Below are 18,801 nucleotides of genomic sequence, written 5' to 3' on the forward strand. Positions count from 1 at the left end.
CTATGTTCCCTTGGGACATGGTTTTATAAAACAGAGAACTAACTAGCACTGAATAACTTATGTGTTCATGAGCAGTGTTCTTAAAAACAAAAACAACAAAATAACCTTGAATTTGATTTAGTGAGTTGAAAAAGAACAAGTCATATATACCACAAATGCCACACTTGGTTTTCATTTAAAAGCTTGTCTGTTAGTCTGACTTCTATTAGTTTATAAATCTCAAACCAGAATTCTTAGGTAAATATATATTTAAAATGTACAACATTTACAGTTTTTACAACCCAAACTTTAGCTATATAAATGTATGAAAAAACTGGCATTTAAGTAATACTTCAAAAACACCTCTACCTCAAAAATATTTTACACTAATCTTCCAAAGTGGTCTCTTCGAATGTTCATTGTATCTCAACAATCCAGTTAGGTTACCAAATCTCTAGGCATGGAGTAAAGGGTACTGTACTGAGAGACAGCACTTTCTACACAACAGTACAAAAGCGTGGGTCTCTGATACCCTATAACAAAGCTCCCTTCACTCTCCAATCCTGAGACAACAAATCCTGTAGTTCCCCCTCATCATCGCTGTCAACATTCTCCTCTTCCTTTTTCTGCAGTTCTTTTATGGTCAGAACCTCTTTAAGCTTATTTTTTATTTCATCCTGGCGATTCCGCAGCTTTTCCACTCGACGGTAACACTCAATCTGCTCATCGATCTCCCCAATCTGCCGGTCCAACCGTCCCTCCTCATCCTCTTCGGCAACTATGGCTTCGGAAATAGTGTTGACCTGTCTCATAGCTTTTTGAAATTCGTCCCATTCTTTGTCCATCTGGTCCTTTGGGGCATCAACCTTTCGTACCCTCGCGTCTATCTCAGGGTCGTCAAAAAACCCTTCTGGTAATGCTTCCGCAGTGTTTTCTCGCCTTTCCACTACTTTTTCATGTATTTCTGCTTTCTCAATTGACCCGGAATGAGGGATTAAAGGGGCCTTGGGAGGATTTGTATCCGAGAAATTGCTTGGCAGCCTACTACCAGTTGCCTCCCGCGAGGAGGAAAGTGAGTGTTCCTTGCTCTGTGAATTGGACGGCTGCTTACAGGCATCCCCCTTCTTCCCTTCTGCTCCTCCTCCTCCCTTCTCCTCCTCCTCCTCGTCCTCCTCGTCATCATAATCAGGGAGTAAACCGAGTCCCGAAGCCTTACCGACGGTCGTCCTAGTGGACTCCTTTCCGGCTTTGTCAAAGTTGGTGGGCAAAGCGGACGTGGAGGGCTGTACCTGAGAAACCAGGGAGGCCTTCGCTCTTTTGGCATCTTGGCTCTCAGAGTCCGGCGCCTTCCTCTTGGTGGACTGAGGCACTGCGCTGGCGGACGGGCCCTGGGCTGCTTCCTTCGCGCCTTTCAGCTCGGCCACTTTCTCTCGGTGCTGCTTTCCCAGGACGTGAGTCTGCCACAGGAGCTCGCTCTTAACCGGAGTGTTACACAGGGCACAACTCAGCTGCCCCAAGCGGTTGTACTTCGCGAATGGAGATTCTATCCGTTTCCGGTTGGTGCTCAGACGCTGCTTTTCCTTCATCAACCGTCGCAGTTCGTCCTGATTCACCACTCGCTTCCCCGCTGCAGGCCGGGCTGAGGCGGACGACGCCATCTTTGCTATCCGACCGGAGGCGAGCCTGGCTTCCGTCCCGGCGATGCCTGATGACGTCACTTCCTGTCCGGACGCGGATTGGCTGAGGCTCCGGGACGTGAGCGGTGGCGCCCAGATTTCCTTCCCTAACGTACCGTAGGCGATATTTGCCTGCAGGGTCGCTTCTCTGACATTCTGTTCATGGCTGCGATAAAGGCCATAAACTCCAAGGCTGAGGTGGCACGGGCCCAGGCGGCCTTGGCCGTCAATATATGCGCCGCCCGAGGGCTGCAGGATGTGTTGCGGACCAACTTGGGTCCCAAGGGCACCATGAAAATGTGAGACGGCCGTTGGAGCGGCGGTTAGGGCGTCGGGGTTTGTTGGGCATCTAGGCGCCCTGTGAGGTAGAGGTTCCGCAGTTTGGAGCGATGTGGACGCATTTTCGGGCCTACTTTTCCTCGTTTTCATTCCTGCCCTGAGTTCATCTCCTGCCTGGTCGAGGAGGAGAAATGCTCCCCGAGGAAAGGGCTCACGAGTGAAGCGGTGACCATCCCCGTTCCCCGCCCCCCCCCCCCCTTGTTTAGGTTCATATGCAATTAAAAGTTCATTAAGTGTCTCGTATGAAACATAAGCTATCTAGCTCTCTTGCTTTTAAAGAGTTTGGGTTTTGTTTGGCAGTGTGCTGTAGTGGAGAGGGCTCGGGCTGTGGAGCCTGGCCGGCGTGGGTTCAAATCCCAAGTTCTCTTTTAGATTTTAAGTCCTTAGGCAAGTTGAACGCTCTATGCATACGGTTCATCATATGTATTTATTCTTTAGCATGTATTTATTTAGGACCATTATTTGCTTTAGAAGAGAGTGGGGATGGGACAGAGACTTCCTTGTCAGTCTACTGGTTGACTCCCAGCTTCCACTGCAGGGGAAGCGGTTAGATCCCCCGTGGGGGAACTAAAAGATCCCGCATGCCGTGTGGTGTGACCAAGAAAAAAAGAGTGAGGGAAAGAGACTAGAGAGGGCAATGATGAAGTGTAAGAGGAGAGATGCAGTCTCAGAAGAATGAGCAGAGTAATTAGTATTGACAGTAAAAGAGGGCACTGATTATGTCTAGTTGGGATGCTGGGAATACAGAGATGACCAAGATACAGTTTCTGTTCTTAAGGAGTTCTGGTAGAGATGAATGTGCTAATGGTTATATATATATATGTATATTCAGCATATATTGTACTGAAGAAAGGGATTATAACTGATGACAGAAGGGAGAAAGGAAAGCTTCTCAAATAATAGAATTTTCCCTCAATCTTGAAAGAGGATTAGACACCAGTTAGAGAAGGGAGTAAAGGCCTTCTGTGTAGAATAACTTCAGGACCAAGAAAGCCCAACGGTATAAATCCAACAGAAAGGAAACCAAACATGATTTATTAAGGGAACCATAATATTTTCCCTCAAGATCTCACTTGGTAGAATAAGTAGAAAAGAATAGACATTCCCCAAATTGGGAAAGGTAAACTATGTCATTGTTAAATAGCCTGGATTTTACTTTGAAGGTGATGGAGAATATGAAAATCATGGAATTTTTTGATCAGGGAACTTACTGAATCACATTGTCTTTTAGAAAGATAAATGCAGTCTGGAGGGTAGATTCCAATTCAGAAATATCAGGATGCTAAGTAGTCCAGATTAGAGATGATGATGACAATGGAAATGACAGGAGAGGGTAGATTCAAGAGACCTTTAGATTGTAGAGTTGACAGAACTTGATCTTATAAACATGAAGGATGAAGGAAAAAATAGTTCAGTGAATGAATGTAACATTTCACAAAAATAAGAAACCTGCAGAAAATTCACAAATAATGTGGTTTGTAGACTTCCAAGTACTAAACCACTGTACCAAGTACCAAGTACCAAAGCACTCATCCACTGCTTCTATCCCTAGACTTGCAAATCCTCCTTTGGAAATCATCATTGCAGTCCATCTGGGGAGAAGTGATAGTGTGGGTTGCAAATGGTGGTAATTACTGTGGTGTCCCCCATGATATGATGGAAGTTTTCCACACCCAGTTACTTATATTAAAGATAGTGGAGTGGCAAATACTGGAAGTGTCTTGTTTGGCTCTTGCCATATGAGGTTAATAACCACTGTTTTCTGAACAGGCTTGTTTCTGGGGCAGGAGATGTCAAACTCACCAAAGATGGCAATGTGCTTCTCCATGAGATGGTGAGCTGATGATGCTAACTTAATAAACCTTAATATATCATAACTGAGGACATAGTACAATTTGTGTGTCTTTAAACCAAGGCCGTCAGCTAAATACTGCTGTCGTGAGATATGTTTGTTGGATTAAACCTTAGGGGAAAAAAAAGTCTATTGACTGTTTTCAAATCTTACAAATAATAGCTTAGGGATACTTCCAAATTAGTTACATTTTTTAAAGGCACTGCAGTATGTTCTTTGTAATCATGGAGAAAAAAATTCCTTGCAATTTTAGTAAATATATTCATCTTCAAGATTGAAGGATTTAATCTTATTTTGGAAATGTCATTGCATTCTGAAGCAGAGATGCTTTTATAAAATGTTCAAACCTCATTAGTTCTCAGTTTTTAACTTTTGGTTTTGACATTTATTATGTATGGTAATACAGAACTTGTGAACTAATAGAATGAAGCTTATTTAATTTCTTAATTTTACTTTTGACCCTTAGATTATTTTGCTTGTGGTGGACTCTTTCTTTCTCTCATTCTCTCTCTCTTGTAATCTGCTTACTTTTTTCAGCAAATTCAACACCCAACAGCTTCCTTGATAGCAAAAGTAGCAACAGCCCAGGATGACATTACAGGAGATGGTACTACTTCAAATGTTCTAATCATTGGAGAGTTACTAAAACAAGCTGATCTTTACATTTCTGAGGTATTAGAATTTCATAGAATGCACATTCATGTGGCATTTTATTTTTGAATACAAAGTTATTTATTTTTTGTTAGTAAAATGGTTTAATTTTAGACTGCAATAATTAATTTTTATCAAGATATTTTTGGACAGTTATAAATGGAAATAACAATGAACCTTTTTGCCAAAATAATGCCTTTTTATTGAAATTATATACCTAACCTTAACCCTAAAAAATAAAGTATTTGAGATACATAAAAGTTAAAAACATAGCCATGTACCCATGACTAATGGCCTAAGAAAGAAAATATCACTGATAAAGCTGAAACCAAATTATGGACCTTTTGAAAAAATAACTAGAGGAAAATTATTGAAGTTTATCCACATTGTGAATTTACCTACCTTTCTAATTTTAGTTCTCTTTGTAAACAGTCTACTGTAGCCCGACTCCTTCGTTCACTGGCCTGTGAAATAATTACATACATTTCTACCTCTGTGCCTTTGTTCAATTTGTATTGTTTTCTTTGCATTATTTATCTGTCTTTTCTAATTAAGTAGTTGAATTTCTGCTGTTTCAAGGACCATTTTAGCAAAGCGTAATCTGGTCAAAGTGCTCAAAGGATCACTTCTTTGTGTTTCATTTAATATTGGGAATTGTCTATTAATTCAGTGCATGCAACTTATCTTAGGATGCTTTTGGCTGTAAGCAGTAGAAACTTGACTAAAAGTCACTTAAACAATAAAAAATTTTCTCCTATAGCAAAAAATAGAGCAATAAAGCAGGCTTCTAGGGTTCATTGATTAAAAATTTACCAAGTCATCAATTGCCCAGGTCCTTTCTGTCTCTTAGCTCTTGCACTTATGATGCTGTTTCATCATGGGCTTATTTCCATCCTGAATGACTGTCAGAAGAGATCAGGCTCCCTGCTTCCCTTACTAATCCTCAGCAGGAGAGGACAAGAGAAAACAATTCAGTCAGTCATGGACTAAAAGTCCTTCCTTTATATGGTTGGGCCAACACTGGTCTTATGTCCATCCTAAACCAATGACAGTTTTTGGGAAATTGACTTAATCTAAAGGTAATCAGGAAGAACTCTCTGCAGGAAATAGGCCTGGGCTGAATCTTTAGGATGAGGAGTGAGCCTGGTGAAAGAGTGGCAGGTGAGGAGAGTGACATTCCAGGCAGAAGGGACAATGTGAGCAGAGGCACAGAGAAGAGACACAGCTGGTGTGTGTGCACAGCTGCGAGCAGTTTGGCCTTGGTGGGGTTAAAGTGATGCAGACAGTAGTGAATAGGCACGTACTATTAACCAAGAAGAATATTCATATTAACATATTAATGAGTTAATTAATGAGCAGATGGGCATTTCAGATATTTAGGGGACAGTTTAAGAGAGTCAAGACTGATGTTTTTCCTAGTAGTCCAGGTGAGAAGTTGTGAGGTCCTAGGCTGAAGAAATGTTTTGAAGATGGTTAGTAACACAGGCCCTGGCATCAGGTTTTGTGGGTTTAAATCCTGACTCTGGCTCTTACTCAGTTCAATTGAGTTCAGTCGCTCAGTTGTGTCCGACTCTTTGCGACCCCATGAACCGCAGCACGCCAGGCCTCCCTGTCCATCACCAACTCCCGGAGTTTACTCAGACTCATGCCCATCGAGTCCGTGATGCCATCCAGCCATCTCATCCTCTGTCGTCCCCTTCTCCTCCTGCCCCCCTGCTGGGAGAGATTCTCCCAGCATCAGGGTCTTTTCCAGTGAGTCAGCTCTTCACGTGAGGTGGCCACAGTATTGGAGTTTCAGCTTCAGCATCAGTCCTTCCAATGAACACCCAGGACTTAATCTCCTTTAGGATGGACTGGTTGGATCTTCTTGCAGTCCAAGGGACTCTCAAGAGTCTTCTCCAACACCACAGTTCAAAAGCATCAATTTTTCAGCACTCAGCTTTCTTCACAGTCCAACTCTCACATCCATACATGACCACTGGAAAAACCTAGGCTGGTGATCTAAGCCTTTAAGCCTAAATTTCCTCATCTGTGAAACAGGAATAATATCAGCACCCACTTCATAGTGTTGAGGGGACTGAAATAATACATGTAAAGTCCTTAGAACAGTGCCTGGTACAAATGCTCAATCAGTGTCAACTTTTGAAGTTACTGTAGGACTGATGAAATGAATGGAGGATGGGAATAAATTAGAACTAGTTCCAGCCTTCAGTAAGTTTATGTATTATTTTCCAGAATAAGCAAAAGTGTTTTTTCAAAAAAATTTTTGTTATAATGTCAGACCTATAGAAAATTTGCAAGAATACTCCACAGGGTAACATTTCTCTCTTGTTCATAAATATATGTATATGTTATATATATATATATATATATTTATATATATATAATGTATATGTACCATATATACCATATATTTATATAGTAATATACATATTTTTTCTGATGGTATAAGTTCCAGACATGGTGATCTAAATATTTCAGTGTATCTTTCTTAAAACCATGGAATTCTCATATATAACCACAATATAGTGATCAAAACAGGACATTGATATAAACACACTTGATACAGTACTATTATCTGATCTTCACGTTTTGTTCAAATTTCATCACTTATCCCAATACTGTCCTTTATAGCAGAAGAAAATTTAGGCTCATGCGTCATATCCCTTTAGTCTTCTTTAAGCTGTAATAGTTCCTAAGCCATCTGTTGTGTTTCATGACATTGCTGACATAGCTACTTTTAGAGTGTAGGTTGTTTTTTTTTTTTTTGAAGAAAGTCCCTCAGTTTGGATTTGTCTATTTCCTCATGATCAGATTCAGGTTATGAACTTTCGGCAGGAATGCCATGGAAGTGCTGTTGAGGTCTTAATGCAGTTTATCAGGAGGCACATAGTGTGTGTTTGTTCCATTCTATGATGTTAACTTTGAACATTTCATGAAGGTGCTGTCTATCTGTCTTTTTTCTCCAAACTGTGCTGGTTCTTTTCCTCTGCATTGCAAGGAGTCTGTTGTGCTCATTTGGAAGAGTACTACACAACAATGTGTTACAGTTTTCAGAAATAAGAATAACTTTTGTAGTTTTTTGTACTGTCATAAAATGTAAACAGTTTTTCTGTAAGTTTGAGATTGTTTTAAATATGAAGCACTGAAAGAGTACTTTAATAAATTACATACCTCCACTTATATTTAGTGGCATTGATGTGGGTGATAACTTTTTTTGGACAATCCTATTAATAGGAAAGGATCATTACTTTTACTTTGTATAACTTACTTTATAGTTTTATGTTGTTGTATTAGGGCCTGCACCCTAGAATAATAGCTGAAGGCTTTGAAATTGCAAAAATAAAGGCACTTGAAGTTTTGGAACAAGTTAAAATTAAAAAAGAGATGAAAAGAGAAATCCTTTTAGATGTGGCTAGAACATCTCTACAAACTAAGGTTCATCCTCAACTGGCTGATGTGTTAACAGAGGTATGTAGTTAAACTTTTGCAGAATGAGTACAGACTAACACATGGTGACATTTTTCTTTTTCTTATAAGATAATCAACTATTTGTGTGTGCTTGTGTGCATCTGTGTGTGTGTGTATGCACGTGCGTGTGCGTGCATGCATGTGCGCACACTCAGTTGTGTCCTACTCTTTGTGACACCATGCCTCTTTGCTTCTCTGCCCATGGAGTTTTCCATGCAAGAATATTGGAGTGGGTTGCCATTTCCTTCTCCAGGGGATCTTCCCAACCCGGGGATGGAATCTGCATCTCTTATGTCTCCTGCATTGGCGGGTAGATTCTTTACCACCGTGCCACCTGGGACGCCCCCAATCAACTATGACATGTGGTTCTTTTGAACATACAATAAAATATAGAAGACAGACATTTATTTATAGGCTTATTTATAGAATAGATTTGATTGGTCAGAACAGTATGTATAATTTTTCAACAGTGTCATATTAAACCTTTTGTTAAAAAAAAAAAAAAACCTTTTGTTAAAAAAGTTGGGAGGGGCTTGGCTGCCTGTGGCTCACCCCCTCTGGACACCATTGGAGTTATATACTGGTCTCCTAAAGCTAAAGGTCCATATTTATTATGCAAGCTTGGGGACATGGTTTTGACAGTGTACCTTGTAATTGAGATTACCACTTTAATGAACATGATAGAGTTGATAGATAATATTCAAATCTGGGAAATGTATACTTGTTTACTTATAAAGGTAGAATATATAAATATAATATCAGGACAAGGTTGGGGATTTTGGGAAGGTTTTTTTTTTTTTATCGGATACCTATAGTTTGATGATGTTGTCATTGTCCCTCTACTTTACAGTTTTTGAAACTTGAGTGTGTTAGTGTATCATGAATGAAGAGTTCATAAAAAAATTCACAAGACATTGACATATAAATCAGAATTGTATCTTACTAATTTACTTTGAGAAATACAAATACCAAATAGACTGAAACACCTGAGTTCTTTCTAGTCAGCTCTTCCATTCAGTTCTGTTGCTCAGTCGTGTCTCACTGTTTGCAACCCCATGCACTGCAGCACGCCAGGCTTCCCTGTCCATCACCAACTCCCAGAGCCTACTCAAACTCATGTGCATTGAGTGAGTGATGCCATCCAACGATCTCATCCTCTGTCGTCCCCTTCTCCTCCCACCTCCAGTCTTTCCCAGCATCAGGATCTTTTCCCATGAGTCAGTTCTTCGCATCAGGTAGCCAAAGTATTGGAGTTTCAGCTTCAGAATCAGTCCTTCCAATGCATATTCAGGACTGATTTCCTTTAGAATGGACTAGTTGGATCTCCTTGCAGTCCCAGGGACTCTCAAGAGTCTTCTCCAACACCACAGTTCAAAAGCATCAATTCTTTGGCACTCAGCTTTCCTTTATAGTCCAACTCTCACATCCATACATGACTACTGGAAAAACCATAGCTTTGACTAGACGGACCTTTGTTGGCAAAGTAATGTCTCTGCTTTTTAATATGCTGTCTAGGTTGGTCATAGCTTTTCTTCCAAGGAGCAGCATCTTAATTTCATGGCTGCAGTCACCCTCCACAGTGATTTTGGAGCCTCCTAAAATAAAGTCTGTCACTGTTTCCCCATCTGTTTGCCATGAAGTGATGGGACCAGATGCCATGATCTTAGTTTTCTGAATGTTGAGTTTTAAGCCAACTTTTTCACTCTCCTCTTTCACTTTCATCAAGAGGCTCTTTAGTTCTTCACTTTTCTGCCATAAGGGTGGTGTCATCTGCATAACTGAGGTTATTGATATTCCTCCCGGCAGTCTTGAACCCAGCTTGTGTTTCATCCAGCCTGGCATATCGCATGATGTACTCTGCATGTAAGTTAAATAAGTGGCATAAGAATATATAGTCCTGTGTACTCCTTTCCCGATTTGGAACCAGTCTGTTGTTCCATGTCCAGTTCTAACTGTTGCTTCTTGACCTGCATAACAGATTTCTCAGGCAGCAGGTCAGGTGGTCTGGTATTCCCATCTCTTGAAGAATTTTCCAGTTTGTTGTGATCCACACAAAGGCTTTGGTGTAGTCAATAAAGCAGAAGTAGATGTTTTTCTGGAGCTCTCTTGCTTTTTCCATGGTCCAGGGGATGTTGGCAATTTGATCTCTGGTTCCTGTGCCCTTTCTAAATCCAGCTTGAACATCTGGAAGTTCATGGTTCACGGATTGTTGAAGCGTGGCTGGAGAATTTTGACCATTACTTTGCTAGTATGTGAGATGAGTGCAACTGTGTGGTAGTTTGAACATTCTTTGGCATTGCCTTTCTTTGGGATTGGAATGAAAACTGACCTTTTCCAGGCCTGTGGCCACTGCTGAGCTTTCCAGATTTGCTGGCATGTTGAGTGCAGCACCTTCACAGCATCATCTTTCAGGATGTGAAGTAGCTCAACTGGAATTCCATCCCCTCCACTAGCTTTGTTGGTAGTGATGCTTCCTAGGGCCCACTTGACTTTGCATTCCAGGATGTCTGGCTCTAGGTGAGTGATCACACCATCGTGGTTATCTGGGTCATGAAGATCTTCTTTGTATAGTTCTTCTGTGTATTCTTGCCACCTCTTCTTAATATCTTCTGCTTCTGTTAGGTCCATACCATTTGTGTCCTTTATTGAGCCCATCTTGCATGACATGTTCCCTTGGTATCTCTAATTTTCTCTAAGAGATCTCTAGTCTTTCCCATTCTGTTGTTTTCCTCTATTTCTTTGCATTGATCACTGAGGAACACTTTCTTATCTCTCCTTGCTATTCCTTGGAACTCTGCATTCAAATGGGTATATCTTTCCTTTTCTCTTTTGCTTTTCTCTTCTCTTCATTTCACAGCTATTTGTAAGACCTCCTCAGACAACCATTTTGCCTTATTGCATTTGTTTTTCTTGGGGATGGTCTTGATCACTGCCTCCTGTACAATATCACGAACCTCTGTCCATAGTTCTTCAGGCACTCTTGTCTATCAGATCTAATTCCTTGAATCTGTCTCTCGCTTCTACTGTATAATTGTAAGGGATTTGATTTATGCCATACCTGAATGGTCCTAGTGGTTTTCCCTACTTTCTTCAATTTACGTCTGAATGTGGCGATAAGGAATTCATGATATGAGCCACAGTCAGCTCCCCGTCTTGTTTTGCTGACTGTACAAAGCTTCTCCATCTTTGGCTGCAAAGAATATAATCAGTATGATGTCAGTATTGGCCCCTCTGGTGATGTCCATGTGTAGAGTCTTATGTTGTTGGAAGAGGGTGTTTGCTATGACCTGTGCGTTCTCTTGGCAAAACCCTGTCAGCCTTTGCCCTGCTTCAGTTTGTACTCCAAGGGCAAATTTGTCTGTGACTCCAGGTAGTTCTTGACTTCCTACTTTTGCATTCCAGTCACCTATAATGAAAAGGACATCTTTTTTGGGTGTTAGTTCTAGAAGGTCTTGTAGGTCTTCACAGAACCATTCAGGTTCATATTCTTCAGCATTACTGGTCAGGGCATAGACTTGGATTACCGTGCTATTCAGTGGTTTGCCTTGGAAACGAAGAGAGATCATCCTCTTGTTTTTGAGATTGCATCCAAGTACTGCATTTTGGACTCTTCTGTTGACTATGAGGGCTACTCCATTTTTTCTAAGGGATTCTTGCCCACAGTAGTAGATATAATGGTCATCTAAGTTAAATTCACATTCCAGTCCATTTTAGTTCGCTGATTCCTAAAATGTCGATATTCCCTCTTTCCATCTTCTGTTTGACCACTTCCCATTTGCCTTGATTCATGGACCTAACATTCCAGGTTCGTATGCAATATTGTTCTTTACAGCATCAGAGTTTACTTCCATCACCAATCACATCCACAGTTGGGTATTGTTTTTGCTTTGGCTCTGCCTCTTCATTCTTTCTGGAGTTATTTCTCCACTGATCTCCAGTAGCATATTGGGCACCTGCTTACCTGGGGAGTTCATCTTTCAGTGTCATACCTTTTTGCCTTTTCATACTGTTCATGGTGTTCTCAAGGCAAGAATACTGAAGTGGTTTGCCATTCCCTTCTCCAGTGGACCACGTTTTATTGGAACTCTCCACCATGACCCATCCGTCTTGGGTGGCCCTACATGACATGGTTCATAGTTTCATTGAGTTAGATAAGGCTGTGGTCCATGTGATCAGTTTGATTAGTTTTCTGTGATTGTGGTTTTCATTCTGTCTGCCCTCTGATGGAGAAGGATAACAGGCTTATGGAAGCTTCCTGATGGGAGAGACAGGCTGAGGGGGGAAACTAGGACTTGTTTTGATGGGCAGGGCTATGTTCCCTCCCTGTTGCTTATCAATAAGAAAACTGACTGAGGAAATCAAACTAAGAAATTAAAGCATTTTCTTGCTGAGCAGAGTCTAAATAAAGACTGCTATATTTTCTGCTTTTAGAGTATATATATCACATGACCCAGAATCTTCCAGCTCTCTAATTAGGGCCCCCATTCTCTTTTGGAGCTATAGAAACACTGTATACTCTCACTTTCCAATGGTTTATCATTATTCCCCGTTAGTCATCAAACCCTTAAGTCATATTCCCTCAGTAAACTTTTCCAAGATACAGATTTTTTTCCTTTTGTTTGTATTTTAGGATGGTTATACTACAGCACTTAATTTCTGTAGTCAGTTATTTTCATATTACTTTTTGAGTTAAGCTATAGGCTGTGTTGTGTTGTGCTTCTCAAATTACATATCCCTGGGGATATTTGCCAGAATAAATAAGACATATCTTTCTGGAGTGTCAATTTTACTTTACAATTTTTAGGGAAAGCATTATTTTCACATTAAAACAAATGTGCAAAACAATGCTATAAATCAACTTTACTCCAGTAAAATTAAAAACAAAAAACAAATGTATATATTGTGGCATGACATGGAGAAGTTTCATGGTAAAACAGAAGACTTAAAAATTTCATGTTGTTAGAGTGAGCAAATTTGAACTCTTTCCTGAGATTACATTTCCTTCTTTTCCATTAAGGTATCCTCTGGTGGAAAAGTCTAAGTTGTGTTGGTATAGTAGGCTTGGCAGTTAAAGACACCCCTGATTTCTAGTCCTGACTACTACTGTTAGACTACCTGTTAGACTTTGTTTTAAGACCATAATTCTTAAAGTCTCTGTTAAATGAAGGGTTTGGACCTGATAATCTCTGAAGTTCATGTAGGCTCTAAAGTATCCATTGGCATTGGTTATCATTAGTGTCCCTGAGAAAGTGGTATTTTTTTTGTCTTGCCCTGTGTTTTGGAGCCTGAAACACTTTATCTGCTTAGTCTAGTGATCAATTACTAGGGCCATTGGTTTCTTTCAGTAGACCAAATAGTTTAACGTTCTAACCCATTTCTCTTTCAGGCTGTGGTGGATTCTGTTTTGGCAATTAGGAGACCGAATTATCCTATCGATCTCTTCATGGTAGAAATCATGGAGATGAAGCATAAATCGGAAACAGATACAAAGTAAGTGACATAAACTTTGACAGTGCATAGAGTCTAGAATACTTGATTATCTGCAGATATTCTGTCATTAATTTTATTAGTTACTTTTATTCAACATCTTTCTATTCATTTAGCATATATTAATTGGATACTTAGCCGCAACCATTCACTTGTTTTAGGTGCTAGGAATGAAGAGTAAACAGAACAGTTTCTTTAAGAATCTTATATTTCCAGTTGGAAGAGATAGTGAGCACATTATGCTCATAAGTGCAGTAAAGAGGCTAGAGCAGTTGTGTGTGTGAGCATGTGTGTGATTTTAGGATAGTCAAGGAAGAACATTGTGATGAGAAAGTAAATAGCTAAAGCGGTCTTTGAAGAAATTAGGGTGATAGCCGTGTGAACATCTGGAAGAAGAGTGCTCTAAGCAGAGGGAATAACAATGGAGAATGTCCCCAGGCAGGTGTGTTTTGAGGTATTCTAGCATGCCTGGGTCATAGGAAGAGAAAAAAAGGAGAAGATGAGGTCAGAGAGGTAAGACAGTTAACATTGTATGAGTATGTATGTAGTATGTACTCAGAGTGAATAGCACCTTGTTGATTTTGGACTTAACTCATTTTAAACATTCTATTATACGGAGAAGGCAATGGCAACCCACTCCAGTACTCTTGCCTGGAGAATCCCATGGACAGAGGAGCCTGGTAGGCTACAGTCCATGGGGTCGCTAAGAGTTGGACATGACTGAGCGACTTCACTTTCACTTTTCCCTTTCATGCATTGGAGAAGGCAATGGCAACCCACTCCAGTATTCTTGCCTTGAGAATCCCAGGGACGGGGGAGCCTGGTGGGCTGCCGTCTATGGGGTTGCACAGAGTTGGACATGACTGACGTGATTTTGCAGCATCAAGGACAAACTTACTGGGAATTCCCTGGTAGCCCAGTGGTTCCAACTCTGCACTTCTACTGCAGGGGACCTGGATTGGAACCCTGGTGAGGGAACTAAGATCTGCATGGCATGGCCAAAAATAAATAATAAGAACTTTGTCCATTAAAAAAAAACATTCTATTATGGAATATTCTAAACACATACAAAAGTAGAATAGAATAGTGAATGAACTCTCACATATCTGTCACTCATCTATCAATTTTCAATATATGATTCATCTTATTTTTACCTTATATGCCCCCTTCTCTTTCTTTCTATACTTCTCTTTCCTTTCTTTTGCCCCAAATATGGATTATTTTAAAGCCAATTCAGATGTTGTATTTTATCTGTAAATACTTTATTTTTAATACATGTGTGGGTGTCTTTACATATTTGTAGAAGCCTGTTTGGTTTGTCCTTTAATCTGCCTTGTCATTTTGTATGGTTTCCTGTTTCCTGCAGATCTTTTCAAACTTACCTTTCATTTCTTTAAACATATAGTTCGCGTTTAATATTACAATATTTAAAGTTTTGTCTTTTCTATTTCTGTTGTTTACTGTATTTTGTTGGTCCTCACTCATTGTGCTTTGTTTTCAATGTGTGCCATTGATTGTGTTGAAAAAAGTATTTGTAGAAATAATTTGAGACCTAGGCTGAAGCTGCCTTTGTACAAAGAGGATTTGAATTTACTGCTGCAAGAAGCCCAGAGACTGCTTTAAACTCAAGCCACAGCTTGAGGTTTTTATTGAATATCCAGTTGTTGTGAATTCTTAACTACAAGTCCATATGAGGGCTCCTGGTTTATACCCTTGAGTATGTAGCCTTTGAAGTTCACTTAATGTGAAAAGAGTCTTCTACTTTGGATAAACCTTGAGCTTTTAATTATTTCTCCCTCTCATTATAAGATCGAAGTTCAGATATGCTTGAATTGTGAGATGACTTTAGGGTGAGTGCCTGCAGTTTTCTAGTTACTCTCTGGAGTTTCTATTTTGTTTTCAGTTTTGAAAAGAAAACTTTTGTGGCTCTGTACTCTTTTGTGGCTCTTCAGTGTTTTTAAGGGTTGTTGTTGTTTTTAATCCAGCATTTTTAGTTGCTTTTGGTAGTAAAATTGGTCCAAATTACCTTATGATTGCTGAGGGCAAGAAGTTCTTGGTTTATATTTCAGAAGAATCTCAGTGGTTGTTCTGTGGCAAGGACACTGTGGAGCAGGGGGCGTAGTGCAAAGGCAGAAGCAGGAGATCTGTTAGGAATCTGTTGTAATACAGGTGAGAGATGAAAAAAGGTTTGGATCAGGGTACACTTAGAAAGAAGGAGCCCCAGGATTTGTTGATGGTTCCACTCAGAATGTGACAGAAGCAGAGGATTCAGGGATGTTTTTTGGGTTTTGAATGAGCAGCTGGAAAAGCAGAGATGCCATTTCTTGGGAAGGAGCAGGTGTGAGGCAATAAGTCAAGAGCTTAGTTTGGGGACTGTTATGTTTTAGGTGCCTATTAGATGTCCATGTGGAGCTGCTGAGTAGGGATTTGAAGAGAGGTGTCAGGAATTCAGGATAGAGGTCTGGACTGGAAATATATATTTGGGAGTCATTGGTGTATGGATGACGTAAAGCTCTGAGAGTTAATTAGATCATCTGGAAAGTGATAAAGACAGAGAAAAGAGGAAGTTTAAAGATTGAGCCCTGAAAACTGCAGTGTTTAGAAACTTAGAAGATGAGGAGGACTGAACAAGGGAGACTGAAAAAAGGTGGTCAGTGAGAAAGGAGGAAAGCCAAGAAAGAGCAGTATTCTAGGAGCTAAGAGAGAAAGTGTTTCAAGGAGAGAGTAACCTGCTGTTGACAGTTTGAGCAAGTTACAAACGAATTGGCCATTAGATTTGGAGAATGTTTAAGGGGTGAGTGTGAGAGTCAGATTGAAGGTGGGCTCAAGAGAGAATGGTTAGGAAAGAAGTGAGGATGCAAATACCGACAACTCAGAGGAGTTAGCTCTAACGGGGAGCAGAGAAGTGGGACAGTAGCTCGAATGGAACATGGGCATGGGGCCGAAGGGGAATAATTTTTTGTTTTAAAGATGAGAATTACTATGGCAAGTGTGTACCCTGATGAGGATGCTCGTGGAGGCAGGAACAGTTGATGGGGGGGGAAGAGGGGACAGTTGCAGGAGCCGAGAGGGGAAATGGAATTCAGTCCGCAGGTGGGGGGGGCCGACCTTAGAGAGGAGGGAGCATGGGCAGTTCGTTTCTGTTCATAGGAGCTTGAGGTTCAAGTGCTGGTAGAGGTCGTGATGGGACAGAGTGTTTATTTTCTCAAGCAAAGTCATGTGCTGAGGGTGAGAAGCAGTAGAAGAGTGAAGGAGACTTAAAAGTGAAGAATATTGAACATGTAGTTTGTTTCTTTCTTCCTAAATAAAATGTCTTCACATTCAGTTAAGAGTTGGAGTAATCCAGTTAGAAGAAAATTTTGTAAACTTCCCTATAATTATGTTCAACTGTTTAAAAAATCACTTCTTTACATTAATGTATAACAAATATTGGTTATAAAAGATTCATAAGTAGAAATGTATTTCCTAGTTGGGTGTAAACGAATTTTGGAAAGTTATAGAAATATTTTCTCTTGAAAGGTCATTTAGAAAACAGGAAAAAAGCCCCCCACTGCCCCCTGCCAATTATCTCTGTTCCTACCACCCAAGCATAATCCTACTCTTAGTTTTCTTCTGTTTTTCCTTTTCAATGCCAAGGAGCTTATTAAGAATAGTGATAATCACACTTTATAGGTAATTTGTCATTCTATGCTTATAAATATAGCTACCCCTGTAAATATTTTTCCATGTTATTACATGGTTTTCATGACTAGCCCATAGTCAAGTCATTGTCTGCTGAACAATGTCCTATTGTTGGACATTTAGGGTAACAGTTTTTAGTTGTTCCATATAATTAGTTTGAACAAATGTGCCTTAGAAACTCATTGTGTGTCTCCCTTTCATTACTTGATCAGCTGTGTCACATGTTTGAGCCACATAATTTAAAGAATAATTCGGGATTGACTTTTCATTGTCACTTCACAGTCACACTGTGTTAAAATAGGTTCTCTTTTCTAATTTTATTAATTATGTGTTGGGTTTAAAGTTGGTATAAGGCAATAGTGTGTAACAGTTGCTCTGGCAGTTCTGTTACCACTTTAAGAGTATAATTTTAATTTTATACTAAATTTAGAGTGTATATTCAAAATAGGAAACAGTGCATATTTTTACTAGGTTGATCAAAGGGTTAGTTCTGGATCATGGTGCCCGTCATCCAGATATGAAGAAACGAGTAGATGATGCGTTTATCCTTACCTGTAATGTATCGCTAGAATATGAAAAAACGTAAGTGTCCCAGTTACTCTTTGTATCCTTTGAAATTTTTTTTTTCTAAAACTGTTTTTTAACTCCTGTTTTTACCTACCAAATGTTTACTATAAACCCTTTCTACCTTCCTGTTTTTCCCTGCCTTACCTTTACTAGCTTGTCTTTATTAATCTTCTAGTGAGGTGAGCTCTGGTTTCTTTTATAAGACTGCAGAAGAGAAAGAGAAATTGGTAAAAGCTGAAAGAAAATTTATTGAAGACAGAGTACAAAAAATAATAGACTTGAAAGACAAAGTCTGTGCTCAATCCAATAAAGGATTTGTTGTCATTAATCAAAAGGTGAGAAAAAAGCTTAGATTTTTAACTGTTGTAAATGTTCTTCAGTGTTTTGCCAAGTGTGGTTTGTGGGCCCCAGGTTAGGGCATATCTGTGAGGTCAAAACTATTTTCATAATAGTAATAATAATGCCTTTTACACTGTGTTGATGTCTGCGATGATGACGCAAAGCAGCGATAGGTAAAACCGCTGGCACCTTAGAACAAATCATGGCAGTAGCACCACACTGTACTAGTCGGCATCGCCACATCCCCGCACGTATAAGAAGGGCAGTTTCATTTAGGAGTGTTTTGATGAAAGGGGGAAACTTAATAATTTTGTCAAATTTTGATCCTTGAAATTGCATCTTTTTATTTTTTAATTGAAGTATAGTTGGTTTACAATATTGTGTTAATTTGAGGTGTACAGCATAATAGGCTTCCCTGATAGCTCAGATGGTAAAGAACCCACCTGAGTTTTGCAGATTATACTCCATCATAGTTTATTGTAAGATAATAGGTATATCCCTGTGCTATATAGTATATCCTTGTTGATATATATAACTGATAAGCTATCTTTTATATCTCTTATGTATTTTTTAAAAACTTAAAAGAGTTATTTTTATTTTTGGCTGTGTGGGTCTTCGTTGGGCTTTTTTTCAGTTGCAGTGCACAGGCTTCTCACTCTGGTGGCTTCCGTGCTGTGGAACACGGGCTCTAGGGCACAGGCTCAGTAGTGGTGGCACGCAGGCTTAGGTGCTCTGTGGCATTTGGGAGTTAGCCATGGC

At 39.9% G+C, this 18,801-nt stretch overlaps 2 protein-coding genes across 10 annotated transcripts in view; one reads left to right on the top strand and one right to left on the bottom strand.

The window, feature by feature from the left end:
- Nucleotides 1-230: 230 nt before the first annotated feature.
- ZNF830 (zinc finger protein 830) lies at nt 231-1,670 on the bottom strand. Its single transcript, XM_043903055.1, has one exon. The coding sequence runs from the start codon at nt 1,635-1,637 to the stop codon at nt 513-515; it is 1,125 nt and encodes a 374-aa protein (XP_043758990.1). The 5' UTR covers nt 1,638-1,670; the 3' UTR covers nt 231-512.
- CCT6B (chaperonin containing TCP1 subunit 6B) overlaps nt 1,650-18,801 on the top strand; it is a 36,477-nt gene continuing 19,325 nt past the window's right edge. For 2 of the 9 annotated variants that reach the window (XR_006341178.1, XM_043903046.1), the window contains exons 1-7: nt 1,650-1,954; nt 3,765-3,828; nt 4,384-4,518; nt 7,795-7,968; nt 13,355-13,458; nt 17,608-17,718; nt 17,879-18,038. Coding sequence is in view for 8 of the 9 variants with exons in the window: in XM_043903046.1 (XP_043758981.1) it covers nt 1,818-1,954; nt 3,765-3,828; nt 4,384-4,518; nt 7,795-7,968; nt 13,355-13,458; nt 17,608-17,718; nt 17,879-18,038 (885 nt within the window). In the remaining variant the exon portion in view is untranslated. The other 7 variants (XM_043903051.1, XM_043903048.1, XM_043903050.1 and 4 more) reach the window with 7 other exon arrangements.

This window comes from Cervus elaphus, chromosome 5, assembly GCF_910594005.1.
Source record: "Cervus elaphus chromosome 5, mCerEla1.1, whole genome shotgun sequence".
Lineage (NCBI taxonomy): Eukaryota > Metazoa > Chordata > Mammalia > Artiodactyla > Cervidae > Cervus > Cervus elaphus.